Source organism: Molothrus ater, chromosome 2 (genome assembly GCF_012460135.2).
Source record: "Molothrus ater isolate BHLD 08-10-18 breed brown headed cowbird chromosome 2, BPBGC_Mater_1.1, whole genome shotgun sequence".
In the NCBI taxonomy this organism is placed as follows: domain Eukaryota; kingdom Metazoa; phylum Chordata; class Aves; order Passeriformes; family Icteridae; genus Molothrus; species Molothrus ater.
This window is the reverse complement of record NC_050479.2, coordinates 61,750,260-61,766,037: the sequence shown is the minus strand read 5'-3', so window position 1 is coordinate 61,766,037 and position 15,778 is coordinate 61,750,260. Positions and strand designations below refer to the sequence as shown.

Below are 15,778 nucleotides of genomic sequence, written 5' to 3'. Positions count from 1 at the left end.
GTAAACAGTCATCACTTGCACTTGGCATGGTTGTCTGAGTGAAATACAAGGTGAAAGATAGTTCATGCTTTAGGTAATTCCATGGCAAATCACTTAAATACTTTTAAACTAGAGTGACAGCCTGCTTTTGGGGTCCTGTTGCAACAGATAAACCTCACTGTAACCTCTCCTTTGCTTTACAGTAATGTTCCTACAATTGCTCTGCAGAAGGCTCCCTCCATCTGTCCTGCCAGATTTCTTACAGGCTCCCATATTCTGCTTGAAAGATTGTGACACAGTGCACTGCATCCGGACTGTCCGAGACACAGGGAATGCATTTCCAGCCACTCTGGCTGCACAATTGAGACCAGACCAGAATTTCAAACCTGAGCAGATCAAAAGGCTCTCATCTTCTGTGTCAGCAGATCACTGCAGACTGGCCTGTCCATTATAGTGTGAGTAGATGCCCTTCTAAACACTGACTTAAGCCATGGAACAACCATCAAAATGCTGCTTTTGGCAACCTATGCTCTTGCTCTGAGGCAGGTAAAAACCTGATTCATCTGACTATGCGAGAAATCAAGAGGGACCTCACTGCTCTGTGCAGGACAAGTCCTGCTGCCTGCTCCATTCTCCTCTGTGGCCTCCACCATGATGTCTGGGAGGAGAGATCCTCCTTTATTAATCAATGCTTTTTTAGCAGAGACTGTGAGTGTGCCCCTGGACTACAAGCTGGCACACTGTAATCAGAGTTGAGATCCTCAAGCAATAACATTCTGAAAATCTAGGCCTTGTTATCAGAAACTTTGAAATAAAAATGTTGGAAAACATGATTCCTGACCACTAGGCAAATTCATGGCAGTCACCTACACCATATAACCAGAAGGTGAAATGTATCTAAGCAGTGCAAGAAAGTTTCAGAAGGATACGATGTTCCCAGATATCTTCAGGCTCTTTTGGGATTTAATTAGGTTTCAAGAAAAAAGGAGAGAAGCTTTCTGGGAAATGAACTAGCAGTTCTAAGTCCCAAGCTTCACATGTCTCCAAGCTGACGCTCAGTTTCCAGCTTCTGTCCTGCTTCCTCATACATTGGGGAAGTAATGGCAACAATCTCCTTTTCCAGCATATCCATTTGAGCTCTAATGTCTGACACAGAGTTTTTCACAGCATTCAGCTGCAGCTTCAGTTTATTGTAATCCTCTTGGAAGGATCTGTTCACGTCATAGAGATTGTGACAGCACTGTTTCTCCCCAGGAGGATGGCTCATTTTCAGGAAGGTGTGGAGGAGCTCACATAAGTCCTGGAGAGCCCGGAGGATTTCATGCTCTCCTGGCATACTTGGGGCAGACTCAATCTTATTCTGAGTTGGAGTAGTGCTCTTCCTTTTACCTTCATGTTTCTGCTGGGCGACTGGGCCAGGGTTACCCTTTTCCACAGCTGCAATGGTGTCAATGTTCTTCTGAAGATCTGAGCAGGCATCTTTGCTCTCTTCATGGACTGTGATGGCTTTTTGGCCTTTCCAGGTAAGCGCTTTATTCTCCTGCTGGAAATCCTCAAAGGTTTTATTCTTTTCCTGGACTGCCTGGAGAGCTTTGTTGCCCAGGCTGAGCTGAAAGCCTGTGCTCCTCTCTTGGAAGAGTGGAAATGTCTTATTTTTGTTCTTGAGGCTTTGCTGAATAGCATCAGTGTAAATTACCTGGACAGATTTGTTCTGTGACTGGAGATATTGTAGGGCCTTGTTTTCTTTCCAGAGCATCCTGTTATTGATCCAGAGGACCTGGTTTTCCTGCCAGAGTGCTCTGTTCTCCTCCCAGATGCTCCACTCATTCTGTGCCTTCTTGCTAAGGAGTTTCTGGTGTGAAGAAAAGGGTGGCTGGCAGTAGATGTCACTCACCCATTTCCCATCAATAAAGACAAACATCTCACCCCTTGGCTTCACCCGAGGCGTGATGCAGTCTGTCTCAGGCTCTGTGTGCTGCATGCTCTGGTTCCTCTGATCAAAGGCAGACACGGCCCTTCTTTAGCAAAATGAGGAGGACTGTAGGAAAAGGCTTCTTCCAGGGCTTCCACACGTGGCTGCTGACCACTGCCAAGGAGTAGGTGACGACACGGTGGGGCTGGAGAAGCTTGATTAGGACTGGAAGAACAGGGAACACAAATACATAGATTTACTGCCAAAATTCCAAATCAGAATCAAACTACATCAATGACAGGACAAACTAATAAATCAGTTCTCACAGTTAACCATGTTACCCCTTCGATGCTGAAGGGTAAGGAATCCACCAGATACCTTCTTGGTAGAAGCTGAGAAAATTTGCATTGGTAGATAAAGCAGCTCTATGGCAGCACTAAAAGCTTTCTTATAAAAACCTGCACTTCCCCTTTATCTCTCTACCTCATTTTTACAGACCTGTAAGGGAGCAAAAGACTATTTTCTGCCTCAGAAAAGCCTGTTCCCAAATGACTGATGCACAAATACATTAAAAATTGTTATGAGGCTCAAACAAACTTTTCAAAATAAAACATTTTTTACAGGTTCATAGAAAAAATCTGGCCTTGAGAGCAGGTTTTTCCTGCTAATGCTGAGTAGCCTGTGTTAACAGGATGCCACAAAAATGCAGTGACAGTTTTGCTTTTTGATCTTAAAATCCACAATATGCACAAACCAAAGCTTTGGGACATCAAAGCTTTGTTGCTCTTTGCATGGTTTTTTGACCAGCTCCCATCACCACAGTCCAAAAACTGTCACAACCCATAGATAATTCTCCACCTTTCATTCTCATTTCTCCTGTCACTCTTACTCTTTATATGCTTTGATAACTCTGTTATTTTTCTTGCTTTCTAGACCTGCAATAGTGATTGCTTATCTTTTTCCTACAGTCCATCTGCCTCTTTTTCTCATCATCAGAAAACTCATCTCTAAAATCCATACTGCAGGGCCAAACCTCTAATGCTTCTCATTTCAGACACAGAAACCTCAGACTTATCTGTTGAACACTCTCCCCTCCTTTCCTTACCCCAAATATTGCAGCTAAATCACCTTCTAACCATGAGAGAACTGGGGCAAATTAAGGATTTCAGTCTTTTACATGGGAAAAAAAGTAACGACCAACCAGGCAATCAAAAACTATTGGTTTGTGCCAAAGAAAACCTTGTTTTCTGCAGCTTAACCAAAATTAAATGTATGTGATTTTCATGATGAAGTTATTTGATCTGAGGTTGAACTATTTGTTTATAACCAAATTGTTGGAATTCTCAAGGTTTCTGCACAGAGTTTCTAACAGCACAAATGTGCCTTTTTCTAGGTAAAAAAAAAAATTAAACAAATAAATGAAGAAGTTATTTGAGTTTCACTCAGGTGTATTCCTCTCCCCGTTCTGAGGTCTCTCAGCTTCCCTTCTGTCCCTTGGAAAGCCCAGTTCTGCCTTTCTGTCTGTGAGGAGAGTTTTACCTTCATGAATCTTCCCCTCATATCTCTACCCTAAGCATCGAGCAGAGGGTGACCCACAGCCTCAGCTCTGCCATCTCAGTGTGTACCCCCTGTCCTATTGCCGCCCTCTCCTTTTCAAAACCTGTTGCTCTCCCCTTTCCCTGTCATTTGCACCAACAACACCACATGTCCAGGATCCTCCAAGTTATTTCTTAGAGCCAGCATCCATAGATGCATCCTGCAACCCCTTCCCAAGCTTGTCCAACCCCTCATAAAATTACTTCTTCATTGAAAATCCCAAATTCCTGCATTTAGGAGAGGGCTATTGCAATATAGGTCTGTTTGCATTAACATTTGATTTTATTGCAACCTGTTTACTGTCTGAATTTCAGGGCTGTCTTCCACATCATCTGCTGCTTTATCTCATGTCACACTTCTGTTTTCATAACATCATTCTTCTGCTAAAAAGGTATTTCCCAAAAACTCTGGTTTGGACTTTTTTTTTTCCCACTTACACTACGTCCAGAGCCATGCATTGCTCGATCCCTTACACTCCGTTCCCCTGCAGCCTTTCCTGTTCTATTGGGGTGCCCAGTCCCATTTTTTCCCCCAAAAGCCCCAAAATGGGGGCCTGGTGAGGGGTGAAGGGGCAGAGGGCAAATCAGCCACAGAGGGAACAGACTCCTAATTATCCAAGGAAGATGCAGAACACATGCAACATCAGAAGCCCAGACCCACGTGCCTATCATGGACAAGCAGCTACAGTTCTTAAAGTCACTTACAGAGAAAGTGTTTAGATTGCACATTTTCAGGATAAACAGAAATGTACAATATATATGACTTGGAAGGACATTACCTCGGGGACAATTAGACTTGACAGTGGCTCTGTCAGCTCTTTTGCACTGCCAGGGAGACATTGACCCAAGCTTTAGGGAGATACTTCAACATCTCAATGCCTCCCATATAATTTTTTCCCCCATCTCTGAATAATCCCAGGAAATGCTGGGCAGCTGGGTGGATGGGCAAGGCAGCCAGCTGCGGGGAAGCCACAGCAAACCAAGAGAGGCTGGGCAGTTTGGGAGCACACCATTGCAGCCCCAGCAATGCTCACCTTCTCAGCGCGGCCAGCGGTGCGCCTTCCCTCTCCCCAGAGCCGAGCTGAGTTGCTGGGGTGTCCAGAGGTGGCGGGGTGCACAGCAGGGGCAGGGGACTGAGGCTGATGCGAGCACTGCAGGACCTTGTCCCAGAAGCAGCCACCTGCCCCCCAACCCTCCAGGGTCTGGGAGCTCCTACACACCCTCCTTGCACAGCTCCTTTCTGCGCTCCTTTCGCGCTGTCCTCACAAGATGGGCTCTGCCTTTTCCCAGCGTTGCTCTTCTGGGCTCTTTCTCATGGAAATGACCTTCCTGCTAGCTCGGCTCCCATGCCCTTTTCTGAACCCAGGCTTCCTGACCTCCCTTTGATGCTCGTAACTGAGAACAGTTTGGATGGATTCTTTCTCCATCACACCCTCTTAAAACAAATTTTGCTTTTATTCTGAAACTTCAAATTCTGTTTGCTGCTGAACTGATATTGATACATTCAAAAATCACTTCCTTGTATGCACTGTGAAAGTTGAAGTTATTTTCTGAGGACAACATGAAGCTCTTCTTTGACTATAAGTTTAAGAGCAGACTGTAGCTGAATGCTAGTAAGAAGAAAATAGAATATAGAAGGCAGGTTTAGATATTATTTGTAGCAGCCATTTCCACTTCCACATCTTTACATTCCTAATTAATTCTTTCTTATTTGCTACATCTTTCAGAAGTGGATTTTTTTTCTAATCAGGATTCTTGAATAATAAATACAGCATTTCATTTATTTTTCAGTGAAAATTACCAAGTTGACATCACCCTCAAGGTGATTGCTATTGCTTTAGGAACTTGGAGGTATAGTTCAGCTTTGGTGTTACATGAAAATTATAAACTCAGGTATAAAATCCTTCTCTGTAATTGCTCCCTTGCTTATATTTAATCTTAGACGACAAAAACACATCACAGGTTACTATGGCAACTCCCCAGGGAGTATCCTTCTTTATTTGAGCTCCAGGATCCTGTATAGGAAAACAGAAAAATGTCCTCAAAAGAGAAAATATTTTATCATGGGCTGTTTATGCTTGGCCTGCCATCAGATGGGAATTTAAGGGTGCTACCCAGTGCAGACACTTTTCAGAGGGGTGACTGAAGTGTCTAATCTGAACTTCTGCAGAACCGTGGCTATGGACTCTGAAAGTGACCTTTGATAAACATTTTAAGTTCTAAGAGGTGACTAGAAACTGAATTAATAGAAAGAAGTGCAGCTGCTTAATCCAGAACCATGGAGAACTAACTTGATAGTGAGCGTACCTTTGCTTCTCTCATGCAGTATTTTCCTTAAAGCTTTGTAAAGTTCTTCTGCCAAGTCAATTTTTACTGAAAATTATTAATTCAAATGCCAATACATTTGGATCAAATTTAGTGAATATCATCAAATGTGTTTATGCACACATCAGAATTGGAAATGTTGCAGGAGTTCACAGCAGAATTTTTTATAGCAGCTACACTGATTTCTGAGCTGGACTCTCAAAAGGACTGAGATGTCATTCACAAGATTATAAAGGCATAAATAATGCTGAGTGTGTTCCACTCCCTGCCAAGAGACAAGTAACCCCTGCTCTGTTAGAAGGGTTTGAACTAGCTTGCCAGCTGAGTATTTTGTCCACAGCTTCAGACCACTGAATTTCTCAAAGATGTTTCACTGTACAAAGTATTAAATATTATTTGGAACCAAAGCCTTTTTTCTCCATCCTACCTGTACACCTTATACCAGGCTGCTCAGCTGACTTTGCTGTCCTTCTTCTTGGAGATTGTCTGGTTCTAGAAGGGATCCAGTGGGAAGGAGTGTGTGATCCCAGACACACTCATGTAGTGTTCTCCATGTTCCGTGCTGGGGTGCAAGAGGTCACCCCCCAGTGATGGGTTGAAAGCCAGGGGAAGACCAAGGTATGAACTGCTGCCATGAAGATTTTGCAAGAAGGGCTCTAAGACCCCATACCAGCCTCCTTTCTATTAGATAGTGGTATGTACCAGCAGTAAATGTCAGCCCTTTCCACCTTTTGCTTTTGGATTAGAAGATCTGGTAAAATGTCTAAAGTGAAAATAATCTGTGTGGGGGTCTTTCAGCAAAAAGCATGCTATATTCCCAAATCTTTATTTGATAGAACCAAAAGTGTCTGCTGCCACTTTCTGCCATGCCAAACACATCTGTGCTTTTGAAATGCCAGCCTCTGTTCATGCCAGTGCAGGCTGGTCTCACCACACACTCATCCACTGTTCTCCAGGGCATTAAGCCTGGATGTGAATCCCACCTAGTCACTAAAAAGACTCTTGCATATCTGAGTGCTCTTGAATCATCTCCTGACCTCAATTGCTGGGTAGCGAGTAAAAATTATGTTTTCTCAGTTTCTGAGGCAGTGAAATGTCTGGTAATATCTCAGCATTGTATTCTGCCCAGGAAGAGACAGCAGTGTGAAAAACAGTCATGAAAAACTCCAGATCAGTTTTTTTTCAGGCAGATAAATGGCTTGAGTGGCCCACCTATGTCATCACCTATTTGGACTAATTGTCCTTCCAGGGACACAATCACAGGGCTGCTGCCAGTGTGCCTCAGTGTAACCCTCACAACATCCAATGTTGTGCAAATCACCAACTCTGCATTGTCAGCACTGGGTCAGCTGAAAGCTGAAATGAAAGAGGAAAATATCTACTTTCATCTCTTCCCTCTGATCCTAATTTTATTTTAGACTTTGGGTAAGTCATCATTTCCTCAGGTTCTCAATGAGCTTGGGATGCTAACTTTCTGATGTAAGCTGTCAAGAGAATTTAGTTCTTCTTTGTGAAGTGCCTTGAACATGAAAGCATGACAGCAAAGAAGCCCTACACACCACTCGTATTTATCCCCCTGATTGTAATACACACATGGTTTACAGGGTGAAGCAAAACATTTTACTGTTGCCAGTAAGTGACATCTTACAGACATGTTGGGCTTCGTGCTGTTCCACCTTTGATCTCATTCTCACTTTGCTTGCTTTGTACTTTAGCTATGAATATTTTTTTTGAAGATCATCAAAACCCATGCGTAGTCTCTTGGTCAACTCTAAGCCATTTCCTGTCAACGTTGCTCCTGTGTGTTGTGCCTCTGTGAGCCTTGCCAACAAAAACCATGTCACTCTCCTAGTTCTGTCTGAACAGATCAAAATTTACAGAGCACTCCATGCTGCTGAAAGAGCCTGTTGTTCACTGCTGAGTTAATACTGGCAGAAATGATCAGTGGTGCACTTGTTTCTGTTCTGAGGGCACAGGGGCACAGCTGACATTGCCCCTGGAGGAGCTCTCTGCCCTTACTGTGCACAGGGACAATTTGAAAGGGGACAGTCGCCTCAGTGTGCCATGTGTGAGTGTGAGGTATCCCCCATGGCCTCCCTGGGACCCCCTGAGAGGCAGGCCTGCCAGCAGGCTGAGCTGGACACGCTGTCCCTGATCCCTGATAGCCACAAACCCCAAACAGCAACAGGCACCAGTGTTCAGGACAACAGACTTGAGCCCCCAGTGACCTGTCAGCCAAGTGATGCTTCAGGCCTCACCACTGCTCTGGTTAGGTCTCTGCTGACTGCACCTGAGCTCTGAGGTCCTCCAAACAGGTGCAGTATTTGGGAGTTGGGGGCATTTCAGCTCATTCTGAACACAGAGCAGCTCTTCCATGTGACAAGTCTCTGGGTGAGAGGAAAAGTCAACAGCTCCATTCCTGATTGACAGGGAGAAAATTAAGGGTTCAGGCTTATTAAGCAATCTCTAACAGTGATTTATGGGGCCCTGTACATTTTAATCTAACAAAAAAATTTAAATCATCTAATTAGCTAAGTGTGTAATCCTGTATATTAATTGTCTATTAGCCACTTCTTAATTATAATGGAATGCTTATCAAATAACATGTGATGGCCACGTAGCACCAATTTAGGTCATTATCAGACCAGCTCCTACTTTAATAAGGATCTGTTCAACTGAGTCTAAGCATTTCATTTTATTTTAAAAGCTGACAGAAGAGGAAGAAATGACCTTAAAAGATAATATTCCATTAGGGCTTTCTAGACCCTTTACTGTGAACAACACTACGTGAAGAATCACAAAACCCACGTAAATTGTCCAAGGAACTATCAAGGAACCTGGAAACCCAGATCTTGTGTTTAAGTTTGTCCAGGAGTTCCTTGTTCATGCACACAGTCCTTCCAGCATTTTTGCTTGGCTTCCTCTTTGTAGGGATGTATCACTCCTGAGCTTGGAGCAGGTGACCCTTGATTATTAACCAGCTTCTCTGGGCCCATCATCCTTCCAGGGAATTCTACCAAGCAGATCCCTGAAGAGATCAAAATCTGCTTTCCCACAGTCCAGATGAGTTTGTTGTGTGATCTCCTCAGTGTCCTAAATATTCTAACTCCATAATTTTCTGGTCACTGCAGCCAAGGCTGCCCTTGAGCTTCACATTCCTCATCATATACTCTTCCTGATGAAAACAAGGTCCAACATTAGCACCTCTCCTCATTGGCTCCTCTATCACTTGAAGAAGGAAGTTATTATCAGGGCACTGCAGGAGTGTGCTGGATGGTTTATGCCCTGTTGTGTTGCTCCCTCAGGAGACATCAGGGTGGTTGAAGTTCCCTATAAGGACCAGGGCTTGTGAAGCTGAGATTATTCCTACCTGTCTGCAGAGGAACTAACCCACTTCCTGGTCAGGAAGCCCATAGCAGATCCCTACTATGATGTCACTTGTCCCTGCTCTCCCTTTAATCCAGACCCATAAGCTCCAAGGTGGCACCTGATCCATGCCCAGGCAGAGCTCCATGCACTCCTGCTGGTCATTGACATGGAGGGTGACACTCCCTCCTCATCTCCACACCCTGTCCTTCCTAAAGAGCCTTCATTCCAACTCTCCAGTCACAGAGCCCACCCATCACAGCCCTGCAGGCATGAAAAGTCCTCTGATTCCTCTGGTTTATTCCTCATTCTGCTTGCATTCAATAGAGACATTTAAGCTGGGCCCCCATTGTCCATGATATTTTCTGAAAAATCCCTTCGCCAGGATTTCTTCTGGGAAACTGAGAAGCCTCAGAAAAGAATGTAAACAATAATTATCTGATTGCTTGGGAATGTGGTCTGGAGATCATTTACCAACAGGTGCATCTTTGATTGGTTCCATGTGAATTGTTTTAAATTAATGACCAATCACCATCAGCTATATCAGACTCTGTGGAGTCAGTCACGAGCTTTCATTATCATTCTTTTCTAGCCTTCTGATGTATCCTTTTTCTTTCTTTAGTATAGCTTTAGTCTAGCATTTCTTTTAATATAATATCATATCATAAAATAATAAATCAGCCTTCTGAGAACATGGAGTCAAATTCTCATCTCTCGCCTCGTTCTGGGGACCTCACAACACCACACCCCATTAAACTGACTCACTGTCTGGAGTGGCTGGAATCACACTGTGCTGCTCTTCAGGTGCTCTCATGCTGACCTGTGACCCCTTCTCCAGGCTCTGAGTATCTCTGGCTGGCACTGGCACCACACTGGTAGTAGTGGGATGGATTGAGGTTTACCTCCCCTGGCAACATCAGTTTAAAGCCATCTTCATCAGCCTGGCAAGCCTATGGGCAAAGACACTCTTCACCTTCTCTGGCAGATGAACTCCACCAGCTCCCAAGGGATCAGGTTTCTCAAAGAGACTCCCATGATCTAAGCAGCTGAACCTCTGGTTGTGGCACCAGTGCTGTAACCATCCTAAGATTTTATACAGACTCTCCCTCACTGCCCTTTCTGATTACTCATGTGTCATCTTCTGAGCTATTTTGAAATAGCTCACTCAGACTTGTACCTATGTTCCAACAGGCAAACACCGCTGGGTACATCTCTCTCTGTCCTTGTAGGCATGCAAGATTTGTTCTCCCATGTTTCTTTATCACTAGACCTGCAGAAGCAGACTTCTAACAAGGCACAGGACCCATCTGGTAATCTTATTAAAAATCAGATTTGGCTTTCAGAATCAATCTTTACCCAGTGGGTTTCTCAAATGGTAGTGCTGTCACCTGGTTTTTGCAAAGAGCTCTGCACTCAGCTCCCAGGACTATCCTTCCACAGCATTTTTGCCTGTTACAATGGCACACAGATTTTTACTGGAGCTGATGGGCTTCTGCAAAGCAAGCATCTTATGAAAGATATAAATATCTTGAAGAACGTCTGAAGCTTAGCGCTAGACAGTGTAATTTTGCCAAACTAGAAATGCAAAAAGAACATTAAAAAAAAGATAATATAGGCTCATAACTAAATTTAAATGTGGAGTGGTACTGAAATGAGACCATTTCAAGCTCTGTGGAGCACTGGTTTACCTTTTCTAGCACATATCATGCTTTGATGGGCCATGGCACACTTTGCTTAGAGAAACACAATTTTAACATCTGCTCATCCCAGAGTTTAAACTGGGGCCAGAGTGCTCTTTTAATGGTATGCCAGAAGAAGAGAGATTTAAACAATGAAATAAGAGAATAAACAGTTAGAACCCAGGTACTATTGTTAAGCACACCTAGGAACAATTAAACAGGCAATTTTAGAAATGTTATGTAACCCCTAGGAATGATTTTATACTGGAGAAGCAGCCCCTTTTACCCATTTCCCTCAACTTTAAACCTGAAAAGTCTGTCCTGAGGTGAATGGAGGTTACAAAAGTTACCCAGTTTTCCAAAATTGCCTGCAAACCTTTGTGCAAATTTAGGGTCACTCTCTGTCCAAGTGCACTGCAGTGGCACTCAAAAAATAGCTGGAACCAGAACACACATCCAGCCAGAGAAATGCAATGAGAAAGAAATAGGTTAACTTGTCTTCATATGTGTCCAGAGGATATCATTAACATTAATGTAGTCATAAAGCAGCACCTGCTGGCTCAACGCAGCACATCTTTGCCTACTACCACTTAACTCTTCAAAAAATAATAGAGAACAGTTTTTGCCCTTCTGCCCCAAGCACAAAAACTTGTTTCCTGTTAAGCATTATTAATTATAATGTCCCTACTGCTTTGCCTCACTGAAATGAACAGTCCCATTAGTGACATAAGCTTCATAGCAAGGTGTATCCCAGCAGGAGCAAGTGCAGAGAGTTATTGGGCTTTAAAAATATTATACTGCTTTTTATTACTATTGTTGTTCCTTACTTGTTATAGAGCTTTCACTCTTAACCATCCAGAAGGGAAAAACCCCGCATACCTCAGTCAAAGCACAGATCCCACCTAGGCAAAGGCACAAAACCCACAAAGATGTTCAAATTATGGTAATGTCAATGACTCAGCAAACAAAGTCCAAGCAAAAGGCTTAGGTGTGGCAAGTCATGTGATGAGATGGGCAGAGACACTTCCCAAAAAAAGCTGTAACCATGTTCTGCATTGCTAAACGTGAGCTGCAGTCAGATGCTGATGGGAAGAGTGAAGGTGAAGGCGACCCTTCCTCTGCGGTCAGGTGTAAGGCACTGTGACTGTGCCACTGCACAGCAGCTGGGTGCTACCAGCTTTCCCTTGACTCTTGACTCTCCTCCAGGGTCCTTTAGGACCAGCTCCTCCCCAGTGCACTCTAGCAATGCAGCCACTCCTTGTGCGAGGTTTCTGATGTGCTGTCCAATGAGGTCACTCACATATACACAAGATTTGTGTCTCTGATTTACAGTGTGAAGGTCACTGTCTCTCCTGCAGGGTGTCTCTTACAGCCCATTTCACGTGCTGTGTCTGAGCTGCCAGCGCTTTGTGAGCAGACACCACCAGGTCTGAGCACTCCTGGTCTGAGCAGACTTGGCTGTACAAGAAGCAAACCTAAACCTGTTCTACTTAGGGAAAGGACAGCTCTTCCCTTTCCACCTGTATGCAGGGATGAGGTGGCAGATATATGTGATGCCCATTAAAATATTTTACATGGTATTTAACCTGAGCATTTTGGCAGAAGCCATAATCCATCTGAGCTGTCTGTACAACATAAACATACAGTATGTGGCAGCCAGCCCATTAACTGAAGTGCTGTTTTGCATAACACAAACACTGAGGTTAACATTGTGCTTGTGTTACCCGTCCTATCTTACCAAAGTCACTTTCTGCACAGACAGGATGTCAGGAATATGATTTACTGGTTTTGCTTGTCAGTGCATTGCAGGTGATCACAGACCAAGTATCATTGCTGAATGGACAAATGCCAAGGACACTGATTCCTGTATTTAGAACAGAAAGACAGCAATGTGCAACTAGTTTCTGTCTAAAGCCAAGTTGCCATTAGTAGCTTGCAGAAAACTGCATGGTTGCTCCTCTAAAAGTGTGCCTGATTGCATGTTTATTCACAAGTTTGAGCTGCACAGAAAAGTGCAGTTGTTCTGGCTGCTGAATCTCTGTCAGCCCTCCTTTTATGAGACATTCAAGCCTTTCCAGAGCCATGAAATGCTTTGTATTATTTGCTGCTGGGATTGTCACATCTTCTATATCTAACAAGATACCTGGAGACTGTCCTTCTATTTCTAGCAAAGATTTCTACCTGACACTAATAAGAAGACAGCATCCCAGCACCACCTTTTTGAGGCAGAAAGGGGCACTTCAGTGACCTGGGAAGCCTCATCTGAAATAACTAAGCCAAAGCCTGCCATCATCTTACAGACAGGGTACATGCCATCAGCCCGTATCTCCCTCACCTTCCACCTCCATGCTGATTAATTTCTCCAAGTCTCATCTCGAGAATTGCTGAATGACAGAAAAAGAGATATTTCTGTGACTCACAGGCCAGTTTTTGCAGTGCATCTTTATCTGCTTTGCCTGATTGATCAAAGATACCATTATCTGCTGTACTCTGCAATCTCATTGACTGGGTTCAGCCTTGCTAACTTCTCGCCTTCAACGGTCATAAAGCTTGCTAAAAATAAAGTTTAAAAAAAAAAAAAAAAGCTTGGGTTTTTTTTTCACTGGGCTGTGGATCTTTATAGAGGTCACATTTCCTTCGCACCCCTCAGAGAAGTTACTTTCTTTCTGATGACAGTGGATTATCTCTTGCAAATAATGAGACATATGCCTAAAAGATGTGCCTAAAAACATTATTATAATAAAAGACATTATTTGTCTTTGTTTTTTCCTTCTCCTTGCATCAGCTCCACCCCACCAAACACAGAGCCCTAAGAAACCAGCCATGGCCAGCCATCTCCATTTACTTCTACACATATCCCCCATATTTCCTCTTTGGGGAAGTCCCAGACAGTACTGTTTAAAGGCAAAAATTTAGATGCAATAAACACACTTGAGCAAACGAGATCAGAAATTTCTTGCCTTGTTGTTGAAACACATCATCCTTGGTGCACAGCTGCCACCAATGCACAGCCACACCTGGGTGATGGCAAGGGCTGAGCTGCAGATCTCCTGGGAGCCCTGCTAAAGAAACTGCTTCTGAGATTCAGGTGAATGGTAATGCCAAGTGAAACTGTTATCATTCTGTGGGATACTTGTATTCTTCCTGAGGAGAACACAGAAGTGGAAGCATAGGCACACTCAGAAATCTGAAGCAGCATTCCTTCCATATTATGCATATGAAACATCAATACCTGACATCCCACAACTTTTTTTTTTTCCCCAAACAAGAGAATCACTGCAAAACTTCCTAAGTAAAGAAAAGCAGATGTGGTTAACAAAAGAACTAAAATATGGTTGGAGCAAGAATCTTATTAAAAAGATAGTTCTTTTAAATACCTTGTCATTTGCAAATACATTTAAAATAAATGATAGAGATAGCAGCTCTTCCTTATGCTGACATCTTTTGTACTGTGCCTGAGAAATCACGGGTACAAGTTCACATACATGTCACTGTGCAAAGTGCTCGTGGTAATCATTTTCATGGGGAAAAATAAGCACTTGAAGGCTCATATATTTTATGTCATGAATTCAGTTAATGCACACATCAATCAGATTGTCAAAGCTGTTTACAGCCCATGACTGCGTATTTCTAGCTTTTGACACATTATATCAAAGAGAACCAGAATCCTTGAAACATAATTTTATAGCTCTCTCTCCCTCTCTACTCACAGCTTTCTTCCCCTATTCAATTCTTCTGGTAAACTCTTTATATCATTTGCAGCTCTTCAGAACTCCACAGTCATCAGCTTATTAGCCACATCAAGATCACATTATTCCTCTTCTGAGACCCTGCCCTGGGTTTTCCCCAAAACTTACAAGGACTAAGATTTGCAATATTTAGGTAGGTTCAACTACCACATCCTTCTAAATTAAATTGCTCTGGTATTCCTTCATGCACTTGCACATCACTATCTAGTTCCTTTCATCCAATTTCAAAAATGTACTGTTACTTTGTTTTTTCCATGGTCTTCTTTTTTGGTTTTTTTTTGCTTTTGTACTTGATGACTTTGTTTCTGGCTGTTGATTACAAGCTGTGTCTCCTCTGGGGTTTGTTCAAAGTTTAGAACTAGTCTAAGATATTAGTCCCAAAAGAGCGTGTGAGAAGGAAGAAGGGCTGGAGGATCTATATTTTTTCTTGTGAAAATTTAGAACCCTGGAATTAGAAATGAACCTTTCTTCTATATTTTTCTGATGAAAATCATTAAGAAATACCAAGTTTTGTCTCCATGTATACCACATGTAACAAAACAGGGATTTTGGAGTCAAGTATTTCAAGCCATGAAGACACAACACTCACTAACTTAGTGAGTACCAGCACAGGAAATTTCTAGCAACATGCACTGAAAGATATAAGCTCAGATGTGCTCTACACCATCACCAAATGAGATCAGCTTCACCTGATGGACCATCTTTAAGAGACAGACACTGGACTTGACAGCCAGCCCATGAAAAATGAAGAGGTGTGATTTATTCAAAGGACCAAACATCTCACAAAACTGGGGAGGAGGAAGGAACAAAAATGCAGGAGGGGAGAGATTCAGAAGCAGTCCAAAACTTGTGGAGGCAACCGCAGCATAAAAACAACCAAACAGGACTACTCCAAGGACTTGGTCATAAAGTTTAATGGCTCTTATTTATACAAAGCCTTCAGTAACACAGTAAGAAGTGCCTGGTTTTCCTCACTTCACATCTTTACTGTTGAATGCTTTCTTTTCTCTCTGTCTGTCTCTCCATTTTAATTTAAACAATATATCTGGTTTGAGTGTGACTATAAAGCAGACTCTTAGCAGGGACTCAGAGGTGTGTGCCAGCTGGAAATAGCTCCACTCCCATCTTTCCCAAGGTCATTCCCCACCAGCCATGCCTAAGGACAACAAGCCT

At 43.1% G+C, this 15,778-nt stretch overlaps 1 protein-coding gene across 1 annotated transcript; it reads right to left on the bottom strand.

Moving 5' to 3' along the window:
• Positions 1–428: 428 nt before the first annotated feature.
• CBY2 (chibby family member 2) lies at positions 429–13,229 on the bottom strand. The gene is made up of 2 exons (XM_036380558.2): positions 13,192–13,229; positions 429–1,997 (listed from the first exon to the last, which is right to left on the bottom strand). Exons 1-2 carry the CDS (start codon positions 13,227–13,229, stop codon positions 1,013–1,015), a joined length of 1,023 nt encoding a protein of 340 aa, XP_036236451.1. The 3' UTR covers positions 429–1,012.
• Positions 13,230–15,778: the final 2,549 nt, after the last annotated feature.

Coding starts and splice junctions, on each gene's coding strand:
- CBY2 (XM_036380558.2), bottom strand. CDS start 13,229: ATGAGACTTGGAGAAATTAATCAGCATGGAGGTGGAAG. Junction 1,998..13,191: donor AATCAGCATGGAGGTGGAAG/GTGAGGGAGATA, acceptor ATTTTGCTAAAG/AAGGGCCGTGTCTGCCTTTG.